The following is a 25,064-nucleotide window of genomic DNA, read 5'->3' as shown; positions in this document are numbered from 1 at the left end:
TTTTGCCTCTATAAGGTCACCAGCTTTCCAAAGTTTTAAATCTTCAGATGTTATAACTCACTCCAAATTAAGTTACATTCTGTCAGTGGGTGTTTAATATTCCACATTCTTCTGTACACTAATGTTAATATCACCTTTTAGTCTTCTTTAACCATGGTGCTACAGTCAGTCTAGTCAGTTATGTTAAGTAGCAGTGGGAGTGGATTTTCTAGTCATCTCCTACCAGTCTTGTAATACTTTCATAAATAGAAACACTTTCAATATGAATTTGAGGTGGCAACAAAGGCTGTGATATTCATGCCTTTCCAAGTAGTGTTAGTGTCTCAAAAAAAAGTAACTGATGTCTAACCTGGTTAGAGATTTTATTTGTAGAGCTAAACTCACTTCTGTCCTGATAGTCAAGATGATATCCTGTGGTATAAAACCATTTCTGTATAATTCCATTCCCTCTACATTATTGAATACAAGGTTAAAATTCAAATCTGATTTTGGTTGGGTCAAAGCTATTTGAGACTAATACTGCATCTATTGCTAATAAATTTTTACCCAGCCCTCTAGCTGTTTGCAACACCAGAACTTTCTTAATCACTATTTCTTATACCAGTAGTCACAAAATTTGTCTTAGCATGCAGTTGACAGTAGATACTTACTATTAATGATAGAGATATATAGAAATTCCAGGATCTAGCAATTCTACTTCTGCTGCTGGACACTTCCCTATGTTTTTTAGTACTATACATCTATACGAGATAATTTCTCAAGACAAACACCACAATATTGTGGTTCTCTTACAGTATATCCATATTAAGCAAGATATAAAGATTGCTATTCAAATCTAATACTGTTTCTAATACTAATAACGAATTTTTGTCCAGCCTATCAGCTATTTGCAACACAAGTGATTTGTTTACAATTGTTTTCCTATATCAGTAGACATGAAATTTGTCTAAGCATGTGATTGATAGTAGATTCTTGCTACTGATGATGTGCAAATACACAGAAATCCTGTGATCTGACAATTCCTCCACTGTTGCTTGACACTTTTCAATTGCTACTGATACATCTATATGAAATGCCATTTCAAGACAAATACCGCAATTCCAAATAACAAATGCACGCACACACATACACACACACACACACACACACAAAGTGCCACTCATACATACCTGTGAAACTGCCACCTGGGATTAATCAAGACATCCCACAACACTTGTCACCTCCCGTTTGGTTCCTGGCACTGAAACAATCTAATTTTTTTTTATTATCTACAAGGTTGCACTCTGTTGTTCCATGGTAACAGTCATCTCTAGGACTCATTGTTGATGTTCACTTTTTTCATTTTCTCTGTTTTTCTACTTCTTCTGAGCAGAAATTCCCTAAATAGCCTTTATGTAACAACAACTGACTTTGTTATCTTTCTCCCTGCACCTACAATGTGGTGTAGCTCTGGGTTTGTTCTATGTTCTTTGAGAGCCGTCAGAACCATCTTTGCTCTTCTTTTAAGCGCCGCCTTGACTGGCTTCTGTGCCGGTGGCATGTAAAAAGCACCAATCCGATCGTGGCCGTTGCCAGTCCCATCTGGCACCTGTGCTGGTGGCACGTAAAAAGCACCCACTACACTCTCGGAGTGGTTGGCGTTAGGAAGGGCATCCAGCTGTAGAAACACTGCCAGATCAGACTGGAGCCTGGTGCAGCCTTCTGGCTTCCCAGATCCCCAGTCGAACCGTCCAACCCATGCTAGCATGGAGAACGGACGTTAAACAATGATGATGATGAGGCAGAATTAGTCCCATGTTCTCCTTTTTCAAAGAACCTGCTCATTCTTTCTGGCTGGTGCTGCCAGAAAAGTTACTTCCTCCATTGTTAATTTTTTTTGTCCATGTTATTTATATGTGTTGCTATATGAAAGTCTGTGTTTACAAATGTATTCACTTGTAGAATTGATATTTTTTCTGGGTATTTTTTCAAAGTGTTAATAACCCTGTTTATAATTGCATCTGCTTTCTTGTAATTATTTTTACCTATTTTTATTTGTGTTTTGTTTTCACAATGTTTAAAATTTTCCTCAGAGCTCTTGCAAGTATGTATGCTGCTATCATTTTTGTACTTAGCATCTCTTACCACTCTCTCAAAAGAAAAAAAACTATGCTGAAACAAATGAATGAATGTCTGCAAGATTTAATATAAAGATGTCTAAGAGACATTTTTTTTTTCACTCATGGTAATAGGGGTGGCCACTGAAATACTCCAATGTCTTTCATTGACAAAATAAAAGAAAACATTTCATTCTGTAAAAGCTTGGGAATAAACCAAATTCCATAGGCATGTCCATGAACACCAAAACATTAATAATAATGATGATGATTTCCTTTATTTGTCATTTAAGAGTTCTCTGAACATCAAGGACAAGTCTTCAGACTTATATTTCAGGCACCGTTCAATAAGGACAGTACCTTCTTCTCCACCCTTGCCTTCCTTTACAAGTGAAACTTGAGCAATTGTAATAATTGTATCTATGTTCAAGGCTAGCAAGTCTGAGGGGAGAATGTTTGTTGATTAAATTGACTTTAGCTCTAGTTTGGTATTTTATTTTGTCAACCCTGAAAGGATGAAAAGCAAAGTTGACCATGGCAGGATTTGAACTCAGAAAGTAAATAGCCAGAAGATATATTGCAAAGCATTTCGTCTGACACTCATAGGCACAAGGAAGAGAAATATAATTTAATTAACTCTAGCATTTGATTGGAACTAATTTTAAAACAGGAAAACAAAGATTGAGCTATGTAATCTTTGATAAACAAAAGATGAATGTTCATGATGGAATACATTTAATCCTTGGTCCACTCATTCAAAGTTAAACAATAACAACAGCAATATTTGAAACAGAAGATTGAATAATGCAAAAATGTTCTAGTGAATTCCAGAATAAAACAACCTTTGAAAAATTGACTCTGTGTAGCACCTTGGGCAAATGTCTTCTACTATAGCCCCAAGCCAACTAATATACCTTTTGTGTGAATTTCTTTGATGGAAATTGTATAGAAACATGTTATGTATATATATAAGAGGCATGAGGGTGCCACAACGAAAGGCTGTTCGTGGAGAATGCTTGTGAGAAGGATAATCTTTCTGATGTGGACCCAACAGAGGGACCAGCCATCCAAGTTGACAGCAGTATCATAGATAAGGCAATTAAGGTCATGAAGTCAGGAAAAGCTCCTGGTCCATCAGGAATGACCACCAGGATGATGCTTAAAATATCTGATGGCATGGGGTACAGCCTAGTTTCCCATGTAGTTATTTAGGAAGAGGTTATGTTCAATGACTGATGTAGCAGTGTCAGAGTCAACTACTTCAAAGCTAAAGGAGACACCTTAGATAGTAATTACAGAGGTATCGCATTGTTGGATTGGATCATGGAAGTTACAGAAAGGGTCATAGCTCAAATAATTAGGAAGAGAGTTAACCTTCATGAGATGTAGTTTGGTTTTGTACCAGGAAAAAGGGCTACTGATGTTATCTTCCTGGTAAGGCAACTGCAGGAGAAGTATTTAACCAAAATAAACTGCTGTACTTTTTTGACATTTGTTAAGGTCCATCACTTTCTCACCTGGTGATCACTGCAAAAGCTAGGGGTACAGGAATTCAGCATGCAGGTAGTTCACCAAGGCTCAGTTCTCAGCCCCATCTTATTTATCACAGTCCTCCAGTCTATAACAGAGGAGTTTAAGATTGGTAGACTGGTTGCTTATAGGAGCTCCTCTATGCTGATGACCTTGTTCTTATAGCTGAATTTGTAATAGAATTAGAGAAGAAAGTTCAAATGTAGAGGCAAAGCCTAGAATCAAAGGACCGTAGATGAAAGACTTAACAAAGACCAAAGATCTAGCAAGCAAGAAAGCAGATAAATTACTAATTCCTTCACAGAAATGGCTCTGCTCAATATGTAGAAAAGGTGTTGGTAGAAATTCTATACAGTGTACCCTGTGCAAGCTATGGACACATAAGATGTGTGATGGAATCACAGAAGGGTAACAGAGAAAGTAGTCTTTGTGTGTGAACAAATAGTCAGAAACAATAAAACTAAGAACACACAAGAAACAGATTTCCTCCAATGCCCAGAAAGATCCTTAGAAGTAGTAAACGGTTTTTGTTACCTAGGTGACCAGATTAGCAAGTGGAGGTGGATGCTCTGAAATATGAAATTGCTGGGCAAAGTTCAGAGAGCTGTCATTTTTTTAATAACAAAGGGCCTCTCCCTCAGAGTGAAAGGCAGATTGTATGATACCTGTGTACAAACATGGTCGTGAGATATGTGTTGTAAATGTAGAGGACATGTAAAGGCTTGAAAGAAATGGAGATGGCATCCTCCACTGGATGTGCAATGTCAGTATACATGTATAACAAAATGTGAATGTGTTGAGAGAAAAATTGAGCATAATAGACATCATATGTAGTGTGCAAGAGAGATGACTCTGCTGGTGTGGTCATGTATGCAGATGGATGAGGACAGCTGTATAAAGAAGTGCTGATCGCTAAATATGGGTGGAATCCATGGAAGAGGAAGTCCAGTAAGATATGTGATGAAGTGGTGAGAAATGACCTTCATTTATTCAGCCTCACTGAGGAGATGACAAAAGACTGAGATGATAGATAATTTTCAGTGCCCAAGATGACCTGTCCAGCTAAGTAAAAATGAGGTTCATTGTTTATGTCTATGCCTCCTGTACTACACACAATCTGTCCCTAACAAATCTCTTCCTTACAACTCACCTTCTTAATAGTCCCTCCTTCCACTCATGTTCACCATGCTCTGCATTCCCCTCCCTACTCTCCCACTTATCTTTTGCACTCTTGGGAACTTAGCTGCCCTCTCACCCTATCTAATCATCTACTATTATTTAACACTTCCTGTTACTTGATGTACCCTGACACATCTTCTTAAGTGTCCTCCCTCTCTCTCTCTCTCTCTCTCTCTCTCTCTATCTATCTCTCCCTCCTTACATCTCTTCTCTCTTTCATTCCCCCTCTTCACCTTTTTCCAACTCAACTAGTTAGTCTCCAAGACACCTATTTCTGTCCCTCTAACATACTTTAACCTATCATCATCTGGCACAAAGCTACTTCCTTCAATACTCCTCCTCATTCAGTTGAAGTATCCTGTCTCGCAAGTTACATGGTAACCTCTCTGGTGCTCATGCCACATAAAGTGTTTGGCATTAGTAAGGGCATCCAACTGTAAAAACCATGTCAAAGCAGTCAGTGGAGCTTGACACAATATTTAATTGGTACATTAGTTTATTGACCCTGTAAGGATGAGAAACAAAGTTGGCCTCAGAACAATAAGGACTTCAACAAATACCAAATACCATTTCAGCAGCAGTAGCAGTAGTAGCTGTAGTAGTAGCAGTAGTAGTAGTTGTTGTTGTTTTGGGGGTGTTTTTTGTGTGTTTTTTAATCATGTTTCTTTAATGGATAATTACACTTGTTTCCGCTCTGGCATTAGATGGAAATGGTTCTTTAACCCATTAGTGTTTAAACCGGCCATATCAGGCCAAAATTGTCTTCCTGTTTTATTCTCAAACCAGCCAGCTCTGACCTCTCACACCTACCCTACAAAGTCATTCTAAAAATAAACAGGGACATCATCAATATCCCAGAGTTACAAGATGCTGTACAATTAGTTTAAAATAATGTAATTAAACAGGCTTTACATTTGGCAGATTAACTGAATGCTAAAGGGTTAAGTTAATTTTTGTTTAAATCCTGTTCGATCCTGATCAAATAATTTATGATCAAAAGTTTCCAGCAATGATCATCTAGTCTTTTATTTAGGCTTAGTGTCTCTTAGATTACTTAATCCAATGCGTCTTTTTTTACTTAAGGTACTGAAGTGTTATCACCCCAACACCCACCTCCATATAAAAATCTTTGTTTCACTTTTTTATTATCTTTTAGTTCAGAGGAAAAGCAGTGCTTAAACACCTTTCTAGGGTTTCCAAGACTGGTGGAATTGTGGTGTTATGGTCATCTCTACAGATTTTATGTAGGAATTATAGCCAGCACTGATAAAAACGTTTAATATACCTTGTAGCATATTATGATTGCATAACAAAATACCATGTGCCTACAAATCATAAATGGTGGAATTAAGTGAGGGTTGGAGGAAGGTATCCTCAAACTGGAGCCTTGCAACAGAGTGAACTCTGCTAAAGGCAACTAACAATCAGATAGTAGTGTTAAACTGGCCAGCTGGATTTCACTAATTGTTTGGAGTGATGGTCATAGTTTATTTACATTGTTAAAGCCTTCAGTCCCAGGCATCCTCTTCCTTTCTCAGTCTCACCCCCTCCTCTTGTAGCTAACCTCTCCTTCCTTCCTTTCGATGAATGAATAAAAACTGAATTCTTGCTTGTCTCATTCAGGAGGCAGAACTCTCCCACCTTCCACTGCTACCACCACCTTTTTATTGCTGCTGTTGCTGTTGTTGGCAGATGATGGTGCTCTGGTTATGTGATTCAATGCATGTGGATGGGAGGGATATGTAGGGAGTGGATGTAAGTGGGAGTAAGACAACATAATACTTGTTTGTCTTTATATATTTCTCTAGCAAAAAGAGGTGGCTGCAGGTTCTTCCTCCCCCCACCTTTCTCTGTATCTCTCTACTTCTACATTTTCTATCCATTTCGTTTTCCACTTCCTCCATCACTATGTCCACCACCATCACCACCACTAGGAGATAGAAAAAAGTGATAGTATCAAGAAGAGAAGAGAGGGAAACAGCTAACAAAAAAGATTTGTCATCCTAAAAGCTTTCCATTCAGTAAATACACTTGTTAGAGTATTGGTGGTTGTTGTTTTGTAGTGATGATGTAGTAGTAGTCAAATGTCACATGTGGGTCAATACATGATACTTTGGTCAAGTACTGGTCAAGTATTGGTCAAGTACTATACACCACATAGTGGCTAAATAATGTTTGTCACACTGTAGTCTAGCACTCTATACCAATTTCTTTACTACCCACAAGGGGCTAAACACAGAGAGGACAAACACAGACAGACAAACGGATTAAGTCGATTATATCGACCCCAGTGCGTAACTGGTACTTATTTTATCGACCCCGAAAGAATGAAAGGAAAAGTTGGCCTCGGCGGAATTTGAACTCAGAACATAGCAGCAGACGAAATACCGCTAAGCATCTCACCCGGCGTGCTAACGATTCTGCCAGCTCGCCGATACCATACAATGGCCAAAGGTCCTTGATAAATTCCATGAAAATTACATGGTTGTCCTCTATCACGATATGTCATCTGAGGTTCCTGGCTAAGTTTCCTACTTACAGATTTTATCTATTTCCCTTTTTTTTTTTCATCTTTTGAATTGAAAGTTTCCTCTATGATTACTTATGAAGAGTCATGTTCTCTCTGGCCCACATTTGATCAACTCTTGTTGACATATGGTATGATATTCTTGACTGAATCTTGGGATTTGACCATGTTTACCGTATTGTTTCTTTCTATGCATTAATAATCTATTTATTGTCAACCTTGAACCAATGTAGGAGCCTCTAGAATCACATTACCTGCTAGAAATAGCAGCCAAATCTTCCTCATATCACACCATTCCTTCTTAAAAGGAGGATTCATTGGTCATTGTAGTTCTGGCTGCATTTGTCTTAGGAAGACAATGGAAAGGCGGCGAGCTGGCAGAATCGTTAGCACGCCGGGTGAAATGCTCAGCAGTATTTCGTCCGTCCCTACGTTCAGAGTTCAAATTCCACCGAGGTCGACTTTGCCTTTCATCCTTTCGGGGTTGATAAATTAAGTACCAGTTACGCACTGGGGTCAATGTAATCGACTTAATCCGTTTGTCTGTCCTTATTTGTCCCTTCTGTGTTTAGCCCCTTGTGGGTAGTAAAGAAATAGGTATGATTACCACTGGAATGCTTTGATCATATGTCTATTCAATCAGGGCTGACATAGGGCTAGACAATATCAGTATATAACAACCACTGGCTCAGTAGACACTTTCCTTTCTCAGTATCTTCTACCCATCTCCTCTACCCTACTACCCTCTCAATAGTTTAAGCAGGAGGTGATCAGGTCGTACAAAGGTCACAGATGTTCTATCCTCTTCCTCAAATACTCAATACTCTCAACATTTATACATGAATGCACTCATGTCCCAACAACTACACCATTACAACCTGTTGTAGCCTGAAGCTAAATTAAGACACTTGCATACACACAGTCACACACACACACACACACAGTCACACACACACACACACACCACACACACACACACACACTTATCAGCTCTCCCCCTCTCTCTTCCTCTTTATATATGTATATGTATGTATTTAATAAACACACATACATCTTTTTCTTTCAGTCTGTATACTACCATACCTATTATTAGTTCATACACCCAACACATACCACTAACTATAACTACTACTACTACTATAACACTTGTACTATTGCTGTGCTACTGCTGCTGCTGCTGCCGCCAGTACTAGCCCCCTTACTAGCCCACCAATCATATCTGTTATACTAGCAAACTACTGCAACCTGTGTGTGTATGTGAGTGTGTCAATGAAATTAGTCATAGTTTTAACATTACAAAAACAAAACTGTTTTTTATTCATAAAAGAGTGTGTGCCTGCATGTGTGTGTGTGTGTGTGCAAAAAGTTATTTATTTAGTATAGACATGGTTGTATTTTTTTAAAACTTTTTTTACTTTTTACTTGTTTCAGTCATTAGACTGCAGCCATCCTGGGGTACGCCTTGAAGAATTTTTAGTCAAATGAATCAACCTCAGAACTTACTCCATTCTTTAAGCCTGGTACTTATTCTATTGATCTCTTTTGCCGAACCACTAAGTTACAGGGACGTAAATACAAGCACCAGATGTCAAGTGATGGTGGAGAACAAACACATACACACACACACATATGATGGGCTTTTTTTCAGTTTTCATCTACCAAATCCACTCACAAGGCTTTGGTCAGCCCGAGAACACTTGCCTAAGTTGCCACGCAGTGAGACTGAACCCAGAACCATGTGGTGGAGAAGCACACTTCTTGTCACACAGTTAAGAAATTCTTTCAACTGTGTGACTTCAGGTTTCACTTTAGTTTCCCTGCATAACATCTTGGACCTTTATATTGTACTATAGCCTCCTGCTGACCAAAGCTTTGTGAGTGAGCTTAAATTTGGTAGAGAAACCCATTGTGTGTGTATGTATTTGCTTGTATTTGCACTTTGGAAGTTATGAGTGATGTTGTTACTTCTGTCAAGAAATCATCAACTTCTACACTTTCGAAGAAATGAAGAATGAAATAAGAGATCCCTTACTTGAAAAGCAAGTAAAGGCTAGTGAAACAAATGGACAATGAAATGAGTGAATGAACAAACTCTCAGTTTTCTTTTGTTGTAATGATGTTATCTTAATTCTTTAGTCACACTATTTGATACTACATAAAACACAGCATCTCTACTACAAAGTGTTGGTGTCCCAATATAGTTTTGTTCATGATGGCTAAAAGCATCTAAAGCATTTTGTATGTTCAATGTAAGTTGTAACACAGTATATAACTTTAGAAATCTGTTTCTTGTTTTCTATTGCAGAATACAAGCTCTCAGAGTTCATCACAGACACCATCTCAAACTCCTTCCTTGTTCATCAAACAAATTGTAGCTTTATTCATAATTCATCATAGACATCATCTGAAACTCCTTCCTTGTACATCAAACAAATTGTAACTTTATTCATAATTCATCACAGACATCATCTGAAACTCCTTCATTGTACATCAAACAAATTGTAGCTTTATTCATAATTCATCACAGACATCATCTCAAACTCCTTCCTTGTACATCAATCAAACAAATTGTAGCTTTATTCATAATTCATCACAGACATCATCTCAAACTCCTTCCTTGTACATCAAACAAATTGTAGCTTTATTCATAATTCATCACAGACATCATCTCAAACTCCTTCCTTGTACATCAATCAAACAAATTGTAGCTTTATTCATAATTCATCACAGACATCATCTCAAACTCCTTCCTTGTACATCAAACAAATTGTAGCTTTATTCATAATTCATCACAGACATCATCTCAAACTCCTTCCTTGTACATCAATCAAACAAATTGTAGCTTTATTCATAATTCATCACAGACATCATCTCAAACTCCTTCCTTGTACATCAAACAAATTGTAGCTTTATTCATAATTCATCACAGACATCATCTCAAACTCCTTCCTTGTACATCAATCAAACAATTGTAGCTTTATTCATAATTCATCACAGACATCATCTCAAACTCCTTCCTTGTACATCAAACAAATTGTAGCTTTATTCATAATTCATCACAGACATCATCTCAAACTCCTTCCTTGTACATCAAACAAATTGTAGCTTTATTCATAATTCATCACAGACATCATCTCAAACTCTTCCTTGTACATCAAACAAATTGTAGCTTATTCATAATTCATCACAGACATCATCTCAAACTCCTTCCTTGTACATCAAACAAATTGTAGCTTTATTCATAATTCATCACAGACAATCATCTCAACTCCTTCCTTGTACATCAAACAATTGTAGCTTTATTCATAATTCATCACAGACATCATCTCAAACTCCTTCCTTGTACATCAAACAAATTGTAGCTTTATTCATAATTCATCACAGACATCATCTCAAACTCCTTCCTTGTACATCAAACAAATTGTAGCTTTATTCATAATTTATCACAGACATCATCTCAAACTCCTTCCTTGTACATCAAACAAATTGTAGCTTTATTCATAATTCATCACAGACATCATCTCAACTCCTTCCTTGTACATCAAACAAATTGTAGCTTTATTCATATTCATCACAGACATCATCTCAAACTCCTTCCTTGTACATCAAACAAATTGTAGCTTTATTCATAATTCATCACAGACATCATCTCAAACTCCTTCCTTGTACATCAAACAAATTGTAGCTTTATTCATAATTCATCACAGACATCATCTCAAACTCCTTCCTTGTACATCAAACAATTGTAGCTTTATTCATAATTCATCACAGACATCATCTCAAACTCCTTCCTTGTACATCAAACAAATTGTAGCTTTATTCATAATTCATCACAGACATCATCTCAAACTCCTTCCTTGTACATCAAACAAATTGTAGCTTTATTCATAATTCATCACAGACATCATCTCAAACTCCTTCCTTGTACATCAATCAAACAATTGTAGCTTTATTCATAATTCATCACAGACATCATCTCAAACTCCTTCCTTGTACATCAAACAAATTGTAGCTTTATTCATATTCATCACAGACATCATCTCAAACTCCTTCCTTGTACATCAATCAAACAAATTGTAGCTTTATTCATAATTCATCACAGACATCATCTCAAACTCCTTCCTTGTACATCAAACAAATTGTAGCTTTATTCATAATTCATCACAGACATCATCTCAACTCCTTCCTTGTACATCAACAAATTGTAGCTTTATTCATAATTCATCACAGACATCATCTCAAACTCCTTCCTTGTACATCAAACAAATTGTAGCTTATTCATAATTCATCACAGACATCATCTCAAACTCCTTCCTTGTACATCAAACAAATTGTAGCTTTATTCATAATTCATCACAGACATCATCTCAAACTCCTTCCTTGTACATCAAACAAATTGTAGCTTTATTCATATTCATCACAGACATCATCTCAAACTCCTTCCTTGTACATCAAACAAATTGTAGCTTTATTCATAATTCATCACAGACATCATCTCAAACTCCTTCCTTGTACATCAAACAATTGTAGCTTTTCATAATTTATCACAGACATCATCTCAAACTCCTTCCTTGTACATCAAACAAATTGTAGCTTTATTCATAATTCATCACAGACATCATCTCAAACTCTTCCTTGTACATCAAACAAATTGTAGCTTTATTCATAATTCATCACAGACATCATCTCAACTCCTTCCTTGTACATCAAACAAATTGTAGCTTTATTCATAATTCATCACAGACATCATCTCAAACTCCTTCCTTGTACATCAAACAATTGTAGCTTTATTCATAATTCATCACAGACATCATCTCAAACTCCTTCCTTGTACATCAAACAAATTGTAGCTTTATTCATAATTCATCACAGACATCATCTCAAACTCCTTCCTTGTACATCAAACAAATTGTAGCTTTATTCATAATTCATCACAGACATCATCTCAAACTCCTTCCTTGTACATCAATCAAACAAATTGTAGCTTTATTCATAATTCATCACAGACATCATCTCAACTCCTTCCTTGTACATCAACCAATTGTAGCTTTATTCATAATTCATCACAGACATCATCTCAAACTCCTTCCTTGTACATCAATCAAACAATTGTAGCTTATTCATAATTCATCACAGACATCATCTCAAACTCCTTCCTTGTACATCAAACAAATTGTAGCTTTATTCATAATTCATCACAGACATCATCTCAAACTCCTTCCTTGTACATCAATCAAACAAATGTAGCTTTATTCATAATTCATCACAGACTCATCTCAAACTCCTTCCTTGTACATCAAACAAATTGTAGCTTTATTCATAATTCATCACAGACATCATCTCAAACTCCTTCCTTGTACATCAAAAAATTGTAGCTTTATTCATAATTCATCACAGACATCATCTCAAACTCCTTCCTTGTACATCAAACAAATTGTAGCTTTATTCATAATTCATCACAGACATCATCTCAAACTCCTTCCTTGTACATCAAACAAATTGTAGCTTTATTCATATTCATCACAGACATCATCTCAAACTCCTTCCTTGTACATCAAACAAATTGTAGCTTTATTCATAATTCATCACAGACATCATCTCAAACTCCTTCTTGTACATCAAACAAATTGTAGCTTTATTCATAATTTATCACAGACATCATCTCAAACTCCTTCCTTGTACATCAAACAAATGTAGCTTTATTCATAATTCATCACAGACATCATCTCAAACTCCTTCCTTGTACATCAAACAAATTGTAGCTTTATTCATAATTTATCACAGACATCATCTCAACTCCTTCCTTGTACATCAAACAAATTGTAGCTTTATTCATAATTCATCACAGACATCATCTCAAACTCCTTCCTTGTACATCAAACAAATTGTAGCTTTATTCATAATTCATCACAGACATCATCTCAAACTCCTTCCTTGTACATCAAACAAATTGTAGCTTTATTCATAATTCATCACAGACATCATCTCAAACTCCTTCTTGTACATCAAACAAATTGTAGCTTTATTCATAATTTATCACAGACATCATCTCAAACTCCTTCCTTGTACATCAAACAAATTGTAGCTTTATTCATAATTCATCACAGACATCATCTCAAACTCCTTCCTTGTACATCAAACAAATTGTAGCTTTATTCATAATTCATCACAGACATCATCTCAAACTCCTTCCTTGTACATCAAACAAATTGTAGCTTTATTCATAATTCATCACAGACATCATCTCAAACTCCTTCCTTGTACATCAATCAAACAAATTGTAGCTTTATTCATAATTCATCACAGACATCATCTCAAACTCCTTCCTTGTACATCAAACAAATTGTAGCTTTATTCATAATTCATCACAGACATCATCTCAAACTCCTTCCTTGTACATCAATCAAACAAATTGTAGCTTTATTCATAATTCATCACAGACATCATCTCAAACTCCTTCCTTGTACATCAAACAAATTGTAGCTTTATTCATAATTCATCACAGACATCATCTCAAACTCCTTCCTTGTACATCAAACAAATTGTAGCTTTATTCATAATTCATCACAGACATCATCTCAAACTCCTTCCTTGTACATCAAACAAATTGTAGCTTTATTCATAATTCATCACAGACATCATCTCAAACTCCTTCCTTGTACATCAAACAAATTGTAGCTTTATTCATAATTCATCACAGACATCATCTCAAACTCCTTCCTTGTACATCAAACAAATTGTAGCTTTATTCATAATTCATCACAGACATCATCTCAAACTCCTTCCTTGTACATCAAACAAATTGTAGCTTTATTCATAATTCATCACAGACATCATCTCAAACTCCTTCCTTGTACATCAAACAAATTGTAGCTTTATTGCTGCTCTATTTTATTTCATTTATATTGAAATTGTGTCTTTAGAATACTTTTGAGTTTGTTGTTTGTGTGTGTGTTCATGCATGTGCGTGCATGTGATAAGGAGTTTCCGTCAAACATAAATTTCTGAATCACATATGACTTGATTTATTCCTGATACAAACTTTGTCTATAAGTCGTTTTATGAAGATATGTCTGTTCTAACCACATGTAAGCTAATAAGATCCCATTAATTTAAAATAGCGATTCTTCCTTCATTACACCTGCATGTTCACTTTCATAGTTGTAAACTTTGGTGTCGGTCATACTTTCAGATAAAGAATTAATTCTTATACTCTATACCGGTTTACATTATCACACCCCTTTATTCCTTTATTGGTTTCAGTCATTAAACTGGTCATATTGTGGCACCACCTTCAAGGCTTTAGCTATTCATATTGACTCCCAGTACTTTTCTTTCAGTCTGGCATCTAACACTTATGTTATCAATGTCTTTTTATCAGACTGCTAAGTGATGGAAGATAAAGATACATAACAACATAACATAAACACAACAGTTTTTAATCAGTGTAAACATGGACACAGTATACATCAATGCATATGTATATATATATATATATATATATATATATTATATATATATATATATAATAATAATAATATTAGGGAGTATAACTCCAAACTTACAGGGAAAAATTCGATTTAGTATTAAATCAATTTCACAGTATAAATATATAAAATATAAAATATGAATTAGAGATAAAACCACTATTATGCAACTCAAACAGTGATAGACATAAACCAATACATAAATAACAAATAATATATATAATCAATAAATATATAATATATATATATATTCCCAAAAGTATAAAATGAATGATAAATATAATATAATTATATTATATTTATCATTCATTTTATATATTTATATATATTATTTATTTATGTATTGGTTTATGTCTATCACTGTTTGAGTTGTATAATAGTGGTTTTATCTCTAATTCATATTATATATATATATATATATATATAGCAAAAACTGTCCGACAAACGGGAATGGGAAACTCAGAGTAACAGGTTTTGTTGAATTTTCTGCTGCTTTAAATAAAGTATATATATATTGTGTGTGTCCATCCATCTTCTCTACCCGCTATTAGAGTCCTCAGGTACTTCTATTGGATTCTACCAGCTGCAACTGTCATTACATTTCCCAGCTGGATTCCCAAGCATAAGTGACTGAGACTTTGGATACTTTCCAACCATTTCATTTGCAATCTACCTCTAGGTCTCCTGCTGATTGGCTTGGCTTGAAGAATCCTGTGTCATTCTAATCACATGTCCATAGTACCAAAGTTGTGATCTGTCAATGTGGAGAAGTAGCAAGTTCAACTTGGAGAGATTCCCTGATCTCCAAGTTTTGAAACTTGCTGGATAACATCACTCCATTTTGGCCATTTGTATGCACAATCATACTTTTTTAATCATTACCCAACATTCTAGGCACAAAATCCAAATTGAAAATAGCAAATTTGTTGTTTTTACCAACCTCTCCTTTTTTGAGAGGATCGACTGCTGGAGCTGACACATTATTGTGCCAGTATCTATATCTATATCTGTCTGACTGCATGCATACATGCATGCATGTATGTATGTATGTATGTATGTATGTATATATGTAATGCTTGGTTTCTCCACACTTCCTATCAAATTGCACTGAAAGGCATTGGTTAGCCCAGGAATGTAGTGAAAGATACTTGCTCAAAACATCATGGAGTGAGATTAAACCCAGGAAGGCAGAATTGATAGAATTCTGAACAAAATACCTTGTGGTATTTGTTTTGCATTATGTGATTAAATTCCATTTAGCTCCAACGTTGCCTTTTATACTTCCAAAGTCAATAAAATAAGGAAGTATTGGGGTTGGTGTAAGCAATTAGACCAAGGGTATCCCTACCTGTTAGGAGTATGGGACTCAATTTGTAACATTATTTTCTATAAATATGACAAAATCTCATTTTCATTTTTGTTCTATTTCTGATTAACAAGAGGTATAAGATATGTGGCTGTTGCAATAGCAGTGGCTGGCAACATAGCACCCAAACGTGTGAATATATTTGATGGGAAAGGAGATGATGGTGCCCTAATGTAGTCCCTTATATATTAGTGTGCTGAATGGCAGATGAAGAGAGTAATGAAAATGGTACAGTCAGCACTGGTGGTTGGGAGATGGAGGGTTGTGAATGATGAGAAGACGGAGAGATGGGTGAGAAAGCCATTGAGCAATAGATACAAGGGAGGAGAGGTCAAGAGTGTAAAATGAGGGGACAGAAAATGTAGCCCTGGCAAGGTACAGATATTTGAATCTCTAAACATTATCCTTGAGTTAGAGTATACATTGGCATGGATGACAGGTCTTCTAGAGTACTGCATATCATCAATAAATACTGTCTTTTGTTATCTCTTCCATAAGATGCAACGTCTTCATTATATGTGTGTATATATATGTTATAAGACATATACAATATGTGTGTTGTGGGGGTATGTATGTTATATACAAAAGGGTGTTGAAAAGTTCCTGGTTTGGGATTTTAAAAAATACAGGAGGATCAGTTAATTATGAGTTTATTCAACATATTCCTCTCTCAGATTTACACACTTAATGCAGTGGTCCTTCAGTTCTTCTAAGCCCTGTAAAAGAACTCGGGAAGTTAGGCCTCCAATCAGGCTTTTCACAAAATCCTTAAAGCCAGGAACTTTTTAGCACCCCCTTGTATGTGACAGACAGAGTTGATCTATATATTTTATATCTAGATATAAATTTTTAGTATGTATATATTTGTATGTTTCTAATTACAGAGCTGTGACGAGGCTACGGTACCAGTTTTAAATGGAGTCTTCCTTGGAGTAAAACAGAAAATTAAAAAAATTTTAAGGAGATAATCCAAGCTTGTCTGATGTTGTCCTTGGTCCCAACATGTCACAGCAGAACAATTGTGAGTTACTCGCTGATTTCATGAAGAAACGCTCTCAAAACAAAAAGACCATTACCAGACAATGCTACAAGAACCGGTGGTTTGTGATTGACAGCAATTTTCTGTCGTACTATGATGGCACTCCAATGGTCAGTTGACTTTTACCTTCTCTCTCCTCTTCTCTCTCTCTCCCCTTCTTTCTTTCTTCTTTCCTTTTTCTCTCCCCTTTCATCTCATTTCACAGCAGTGAAACATGGGCTGTGACTGCTGAGGACATGCATAGGGTTGAAAGAAATGAAGCTAGTATGCTCTACCGGATGTTTAGTGTCAGTGTGCATACACGACAAAGTGTAAGCGCCCTGAGAGAAAAGTTGAACATAAAGAAGCATCAGACCTGGTGTGCAATAAGGATGAGGTCAGCTGTGTGAAGATGTGTCACACCCTAACTGGAGGGAACCTGTGGAAGTGGTAGATTCAGGGGATGAGGTGGTGAAGCACAACCTTTGAACATTGGGCCTCATTGAACAAGTGACTGAAACCTTTGAAGATATGCTGTGCTTGAGAAGACCTGGCAAGCCAAGTGAGATCATAGCCATGGCCAATGCCAGTGTCGCATAATTGGCCCATTTAAAAGTACCCTTCCAATCATCAGGCAATATGCCAACACACAGAGCTAATAGACTCCAGCAAGGGGGCACTACATTATTGAATTATGATTTCAAGATGGAATATTTACAATCCAAGAAACTAGGGCATGTTAAATGATGATGATCGTAGTGTGCTGTGTATGAGTATATAATATTTGTGTATTTTGTCTGTGATTTATATATTTCTGCCTTTCTTATATTTTGCTCTATTTATAATCTTTGTATACTTTGATTTTACATGTGCCATTTATTTTGTAAAGTTATGTTTATTTTGTTACCATTCATATGTTATACATATATGTGTGGTAACAAACACTCAAAAATGCTTCACATTCTATTTCAGAGCTGAAGCAATCAAACATTTTCTTTTAATCTTTTCCTTCTTTACATACATGCATACGTCTGTATGTTGTGTGTGTGTGTGTGTGTTTGGTGGGGGTTGTGTGTGTTGCGTAATACTATGATTTAAGTCTGTAGTACATGTGACCCTGGAGAGCTGACTGATATTGGTGGTAGTAGCGGCAGCGGTAGTGATAGCAATAGTTAATTTCTCATCAAGGTTAATTAAGGTTTCTCAACCAATCAACTCTGACATGAGGAAGACTAGACTCACTCATTGAGCACTCATTGACATCACATGACATTTTAATATATAACTAGGATCATCCTGTTTTAATTATTTGGTATCACAACTACGACACCAACTCTATCACCATTACCACAACACTACCACTACCATCACAATGCTTACCACTGTAACAAAGCCACTACCACCACAGCACAACTCACAACACCACCACTCTCCTTACCATGAATAATTTGTATAGGTCTATTACTGCTCTTGCTGTGTTATAGAGGCGATGATAGAGTCAGTGGTGATGGTTGTGGTAGCAGTGTTGGTGGTGATGATTGTGATAAGGTAATTAGTTGTGATAATTTCTGTTTAACCCTAAATCAGCCCTAATCTTACAGAGATATGATCAAAGACGTCTTAGCTGTGACCATTTCGTCTTTTCAACACTTTGGCATTCAGATCACTCTGTCAAATGTTAGGCTTATTTATTAACATTGTTTTGAATTAATCATACAGTATCTCATAACTTTGAGATACTGTATGGCTTACATTATTTTGAATTAATCATGCATTATCTTGTACTTTTGAGATTTCAGTGCTGCAATTGTTTGTTTTTAGAATGACATTGTAGTGTAGATGCAAGAGGCCAGATCTGGCCAGGTTGAACATAAAACAGGTAGAATATTTGGGCTGGATAAAGCCAGCTTAAATGTTAAATAGCTATTTGGTGGCTATTTTTAGTAACTTGAGTGATCACGCAAAAACTCTCTAGTTGGCTCATAGTTGTGACAATGGTGAGAGGTAATAATAGTAGATGTAGCATTAGTGAACTATCAATAGTGCTACTCCACTATTAAGATCTGGATCTCTGGTGTGGAGAGAAGGGACTATGAATATTTGAAGAGTTCCACCCTAAAAACATGAAGAAACTTCCACCACCTCCTTGAATTTGGAGAGGAGCATCTTTGATCCATAGAGGAAGCAGTTTTGTTCTGCATGGTATAAAATTTCTCTTGAAGGCTTTAAGGAGTGTACAGAGTCAACACAACTCATCCTGAGTGGACTACTACTACAAGCAGTAGTAGTTGTTGACAATGACGATGATATGTTATTACTGTTATTATTATTATGGTAATGGTAGTGGATTAATAGAATTGCCAATTTATTGAACAAAATACCTTTTAGTATGGCCCTTTATATTCTGCTTTCAAATCCTGCCAAGGTTAACTTTGCCTTTTATTCTCTCAAGGTAATGAAAATAAAGTACTAGTCAAATACTGGAGACTATTTAATCAAATAACACTCCCCCCCCCCTCACCAAATTCTAGCCCCGAGTTTCTGTAGGAAATAACCATTGTGCCATTCTGATGGTTGTTGCTACTTATTTCTTTACTGCCCACAAGGGGCTACACACAGAGGAGACAAACAAGGACAGACAAACGGATTAAGTCGATTACATCGACCCCAGTGCGTAACTGGTACTTATTCAATCGACCCCGAAAGGATGAAAGGCAAAGTCCACCTTGGCGGAATTTGAACTCAGAATGTAGCAGCAGATGAAATACCGCTAAGCATTTCGCCCGGCGTACTAACGTTTCTGCCAGCACCCAGGTCAGTTCTCATCAAGCCTGTCTGAGATCATAGGTGCTCCAAACATGGTCATTCCGTTCTCCAATACATGTACTTTTTTTTGTTTTCAAGACAGTGTGATCAATGACTTGTTCATTGGTTTGTTGTTTAGACTTGGGTCAATCCTGGTCCGGTAGACCTATGGTCAAAGATATTCCAGTCATGACCATATCATCTTTTTCCTTTGTGCAGGAAATTCAGAATCATATTATCAAATACATCCTTTTCTAGTTGGAAGGAAGCTTGACTGTCATATCTAGCATATTGATGACCACTTAGAGGCTCTTACATTCTCATTAGCTATTGTGTTAGTTGTTAGTGATGATAATAAGGGGTGGTGGGGGAGATGGTTTCAGTGATTTGTTACTATTACAAATACTAACCACCACCACCACCACTGTTAGTATCAGTGACTGATTAGCTTGATAGTGGCACTAATGATTTAATTAAAGATGGAGAGGGTCTATGTTTTGGAGAAGGTTTCTTTTAAAAAAGAAAAAGCACTACAGTAATCTAATTGTTGTCAAAATAAACCAGAAGTAATTAGTCTCAAGGAAAACAAACGGATTCTTGGAATTTTGAAGGAATGTCTTCTTTCTTGTCTCAGCAGTATCTTTATGTTGTTCTTACCATCAATGATATATCTTGTTACCTTCAGTAGTATATCTTGTTGTGGCTGTTATCTTCATGTTCCTACCATCAATTGTATTTATTTACTACAAACATCATTTACTGATTAACTATAATTTATCTTTAACCTTTTCATGATCATATTTCTGTTGAGATACAATATCCATATGTTTTAATTAGTCTTGAAAAATAATGAAGAATGTGGTAGGATCTTAATAAAATAACCGATGTTTCATTATTTATTTATTAATTTTTCATTATTATTATAGTGGTCGTATACTGTCAACTCAATGTGACAGTCCCGTGAGAGAATTACACCACCGCCATTTAATTCCCTCATGGGACTGTCACATTGAGTTGACAGTATACGACCACTATATCGCTTCACCACCACTTATGTCTCTCTGAGACATTTAGAAATTCAATATTTTTCATTATTACTATATTTTATATGAAAATAAAATGTTCTCAAGCTGATTGCAGGAGGTGTCACTGTAAACAGGTGTACTTCAAAATCTGAAGTTTGTAACATAGAACCTAAGACAGTCTGAGATTGGTTGATAATATAAGGGTCAATGGAATGATATACTTGTTTGACAACACTCTTTACTCTTTTACTCTTTTACTTGTTTCAGTCATTTGACTGCGGCCATGCTGGAGCACCGCCTTTAGTCGAGCAAATCGACCCCGGGACTTATTCTTTGTAAGCCCAGTACTTATTCTATCAGTCTCTTTTGCTGAACCGCTAAGTGATGGGGACGTAAACACACCAGCATCGGTTGTCAAACAATGCTAGGGGGACAAACACAGACACACAAACACACGCATATATATATATATATATATATATATATACGACAGGCTTCTTTCAGTTTCCGTCTACCAAATCCACTCACAAGGCATTGGTCGGCCCGGGGCTATAGCAGGAGACACTTGCCCAAGATGCCACGCAGTTGGACTGAACCCGGAACCATGTGGTTGGTAAACAAGCTACTTACCACACAGCCACTCCTGTGCCTGTGTAATAAAATTAAAAATTTTTTTTGTCGTTGGTCAGTAAGTGTCATTTCCTATTTGCTTCTATCTAGGAATGTTCCCTTCAAACATTCAATATTGAGTTGCTGAAGCAGAAATATCATCATAGCAAATATTCTGCTCAATACCACAGATTTGCTTGAATAAATGTAACAAAAGCAAGTTTTGAAGGAAATAGCCATTTTTCATACTTTCTAAGGGTTGTTGTGATTGTTGTGTGACCCCCTTCGGTCATGACTGACCATGGGATTGCACCGAGAAAGTTACCCTCCCAGCAGTCGCCCATGCACACCAGCCTCCCCTCTCCATGCCACCGATGTTATCCAAGGGAAAGGCAAAGGCCGATACAGCTTGGTACCTGTGATGTTGCAACTCATTTCTACAGCTGAGTGAACTGGAGCAACGTGAAATAAAGTGTCTTGCTCAAGCACACAACACATAGCCTGGTCCGGGATTCGAACTCACAACCTCATGATCGTAAGCCCGACTCTCTAACCACTGAGCTAAGGGTAAGCAAATAGGAAATCACAGTAGCTATCCAAGGACAAAAATCGTTTTACATAATGTAATGAAAAAGGCCATAGATGGGTGGATAACATTGGAAATACTCAAATAGATGTTTCACAATATTCATTGAATAAAATTTATTCTAAGTTTAGGATTGAGAAAATATAGAAACTAAGGAGATAAATCATTGAATTGACATCCTATTTAAAAAGTTTCTTGTTGATTTGACATTTGAAGCAACACATCAAATTACTTCCTTGCGCTGTGTTGTTCATTATAGTAATTACAAGAATTTGCTGAGATAAAAAGGTCTGACAAACACAGAGAACCTTCTTCCCTAGAAATTACAAACATTCTACTGTCAGACCCATATATTCTTTCAAGGAACTTTAAATTCTACCCAAATAATTTTATAGCAAATCTAAACATTTAAAGAAATTTATATATATGAGGGGTGTTCATTAAAGATTTCCCTTGATCCACTTCCAGTTACTGTAGGAAACAGAACTTATACAGGTATAACTATACATGTCATATTGTAAATTTCAGCTTTCCACCAGTATTTGTTTGTCTTTTATGGCTACTGAAGTGAACTAAGGTGTTATAATGGAGGCAGTTGAATGCAGATCAGTGATCAGGTTCTTATACTTGAAAGGCCATATACCAAAAGAGGCTTTTAATGAGATGAAAAAAGTTTATGGTGATGATGCACCATCATATGCTGTAATCAAGCACTGGCATTGCCAGTTCAAATGTGGTTGCACATCGATGGAAATTGCACTTATTCCTGGACGACCATATTCTGCTATTGATGACAACACCGTCCATAAAGTGTAAACTGCAATTTTGGAGGATCACTACATAAGTATTTGGCAACTAGCCCAAAAAGTGAAGATAAATATAGGTATATAAATCATTCACGACCATTTGCACATGCAGAAGTTGCCTGCACAATGGATTCCCCGGATGCTCACACCTCTCCAGAAGCAGGAACAAGTCAATTGCTCCCTGGCTCTTTTGGCAATGTGCCCATAAAACAAGGAGGAATTTTTTGGTAGACTTATCACTCAGGATGAAATGTGGGTCCATCACTGTGATCCTGAAACTTAAGTCCAGTTGAAGCAATAGAAGCATGATAACTCATCACCTCCAAAGAAGGTTCATGTCCAACTTTCAGGAGGCATGGTGATGCTCAGTCTTTTGGTACCAGCATGGAATAGTGATAACTGATTTTCTGGCAAAAGGCACCACAATTAACGAGGAATATTATGCTTCTCTGCTGCAGAAATTGCAGAACACCATCAAAACAGAGAGGCATAGCATACTGTCCAAAGGAGTCTGCAACCTCCAAGACAACACCCCAGTTCACAACGCGCATGTTGCCCAGATGAAATCACGCTCCTGCAGCTATGAAATCCTTCCTCATCCCCCTTACTCTCCCAATCTCACACCATCTGACTTCCACCTCTTTCCAACTCTGAAGTCTCTTTTGAAGGGGAAGCACTTTTCAGATGATGATGAACTTATTTCCAATGTAAATAAGTTCATCAGATGCAACCTACCTACTGCTACAGACAAGATCTTCACAGCTGCATGAAGTAATAGAAGTGTGTCACCACTGGTGGTGGCTATGTTGAGAAGGATTAATAATTATGCTAAGTTTTGTTTATCCTTGAGAAGTGGGTCAGAGGAAATCTTTATTCAATACCCCTTGTATATTGATTATATATCTCTTTACATTGTGATTTTCAACTCATGGGTAGTCCCCATTGCCTTTTTACACTTGTGTTGCTGATAAAATTAGTATCAACCCATAGAATGAATATATGAATCAATGTAATCTGTGACAGTTAAGAAAAGCTGTTCCCCTAATTATTTTGGTGTGGAATTTATTATAGTTTCCTTATATTCCACTACCCTTATCTATATTTTACAGACAAACGTCACTGACCTTATTTTAATCAGACATCAAATGCACCAACAACTGTTTTAGAGAGAATTTTTTTTATATTTGATTTAAAGATACCCTATCTTATGGAATCCCCAAATTTTTTCTTGGAAGATAGTATACCAACATGACCAAAGTCAAATAACTGAAGCAAATCAAAGAATTGATTAATGAGCATATTCTAGAGCATGTTTATCTAATGTTTCTACAGCAGGTACTGTCTATAAATTAGATCAGTATATTCTTCATTTATTCATATTCATTTTCCTTTCTTTCTACATACAGAAAAGGGGTACCAAAAAAGGTGTAATAAGTTTGGAAAAAATTCATGTTGTCGAAGAAGTGGAGAATCTTTCTTTGGACCAACTTATAAATGTTCTCCAGGTAAGTAACAAGAAACAAATAATTTCCTTTTTAATTTCCTCAACTGTATATACTGCTGTTGTTGTTTGGCACTAGGTCAGTTCCTATTTTTTAAAGCTGTAATTTGTGATTTAATAAACATTTACCTGCTATTTCTTTCAAGTTGAATGGCCATGGAGAGGTTAGTACCTCTACAGAACTGACTGTTGTTACTTAGCAATCATTGCTACTAATTGAAGTTATAAGTGCATGTGTGTGCATGCACACGTATGCATGTGTGTGCACACGTGTGTTTGTGTGTGCATGTGCACATGCTTGTAGGCATGCTTTGTATGTGTGTATGCACTTATGTGTGTGTGTGTGTGTGTGTGTGTAAATGCATATATGTTACTGTCTCTTTGCTTTGACTTTGTGCAGTAGTTGTAAATGAGGTCTGCTGTCATGACCTTCATGTCTAATAATTCATGAAAGCATGTTTTGGCATGGAGGAATGTAACCTTACTTGAAAACAGGTAGCAGGAAGGGCAGCTGACTATAGAAAATCCA

General features: G+C 36.4%; 1 protein-coding gene across 1 annotated transcript in view; it reads left to right on the top strand.

Annotated features, from left to right (window-relative positions):
* The window catches only part of LOC115218386 (tyrosine-protein kinase TXK), a 156,400-nt gene that overhangs the window by 60,368 nt on the left and 70,968 nt on the right, over positions 1-25,064 (top strand). The window contains exons 2-3 of the mRNA XM_029788167.2: positions 17,070-17,334; positions 24,441-24,539. Of these exons, the coding sequence (XP_029644027.1) occupies positions 17,188-17,334; positions 24,441-24,539 (246 nt within the window). The 5' untranslated portion in view covers positions 17,070-17,187. The remainder of the gene's footprint in view (positions 1-17,069; positions 17,335-24,440; positions 24,540-25,064) is intronic.

Source organism: Octopus sinensis, linkage group LG13 (assembly GCF_006345805.1).
Source record: "Octopus sinensis linkage group LG13, ASM634580v1, whole genome shotgun sequence".
In the NCBI taxonomy this organism is placed as follows: domain Eukaryota; kingdom Metazoa; phylum Mollusca; class Cephalopoda; order Octopoda; family Octopodidae; genus Octopus; species Octopus sinensis.
This window is presented reverse-complemented; position numbering and strand designations above follow the sequence as displayed.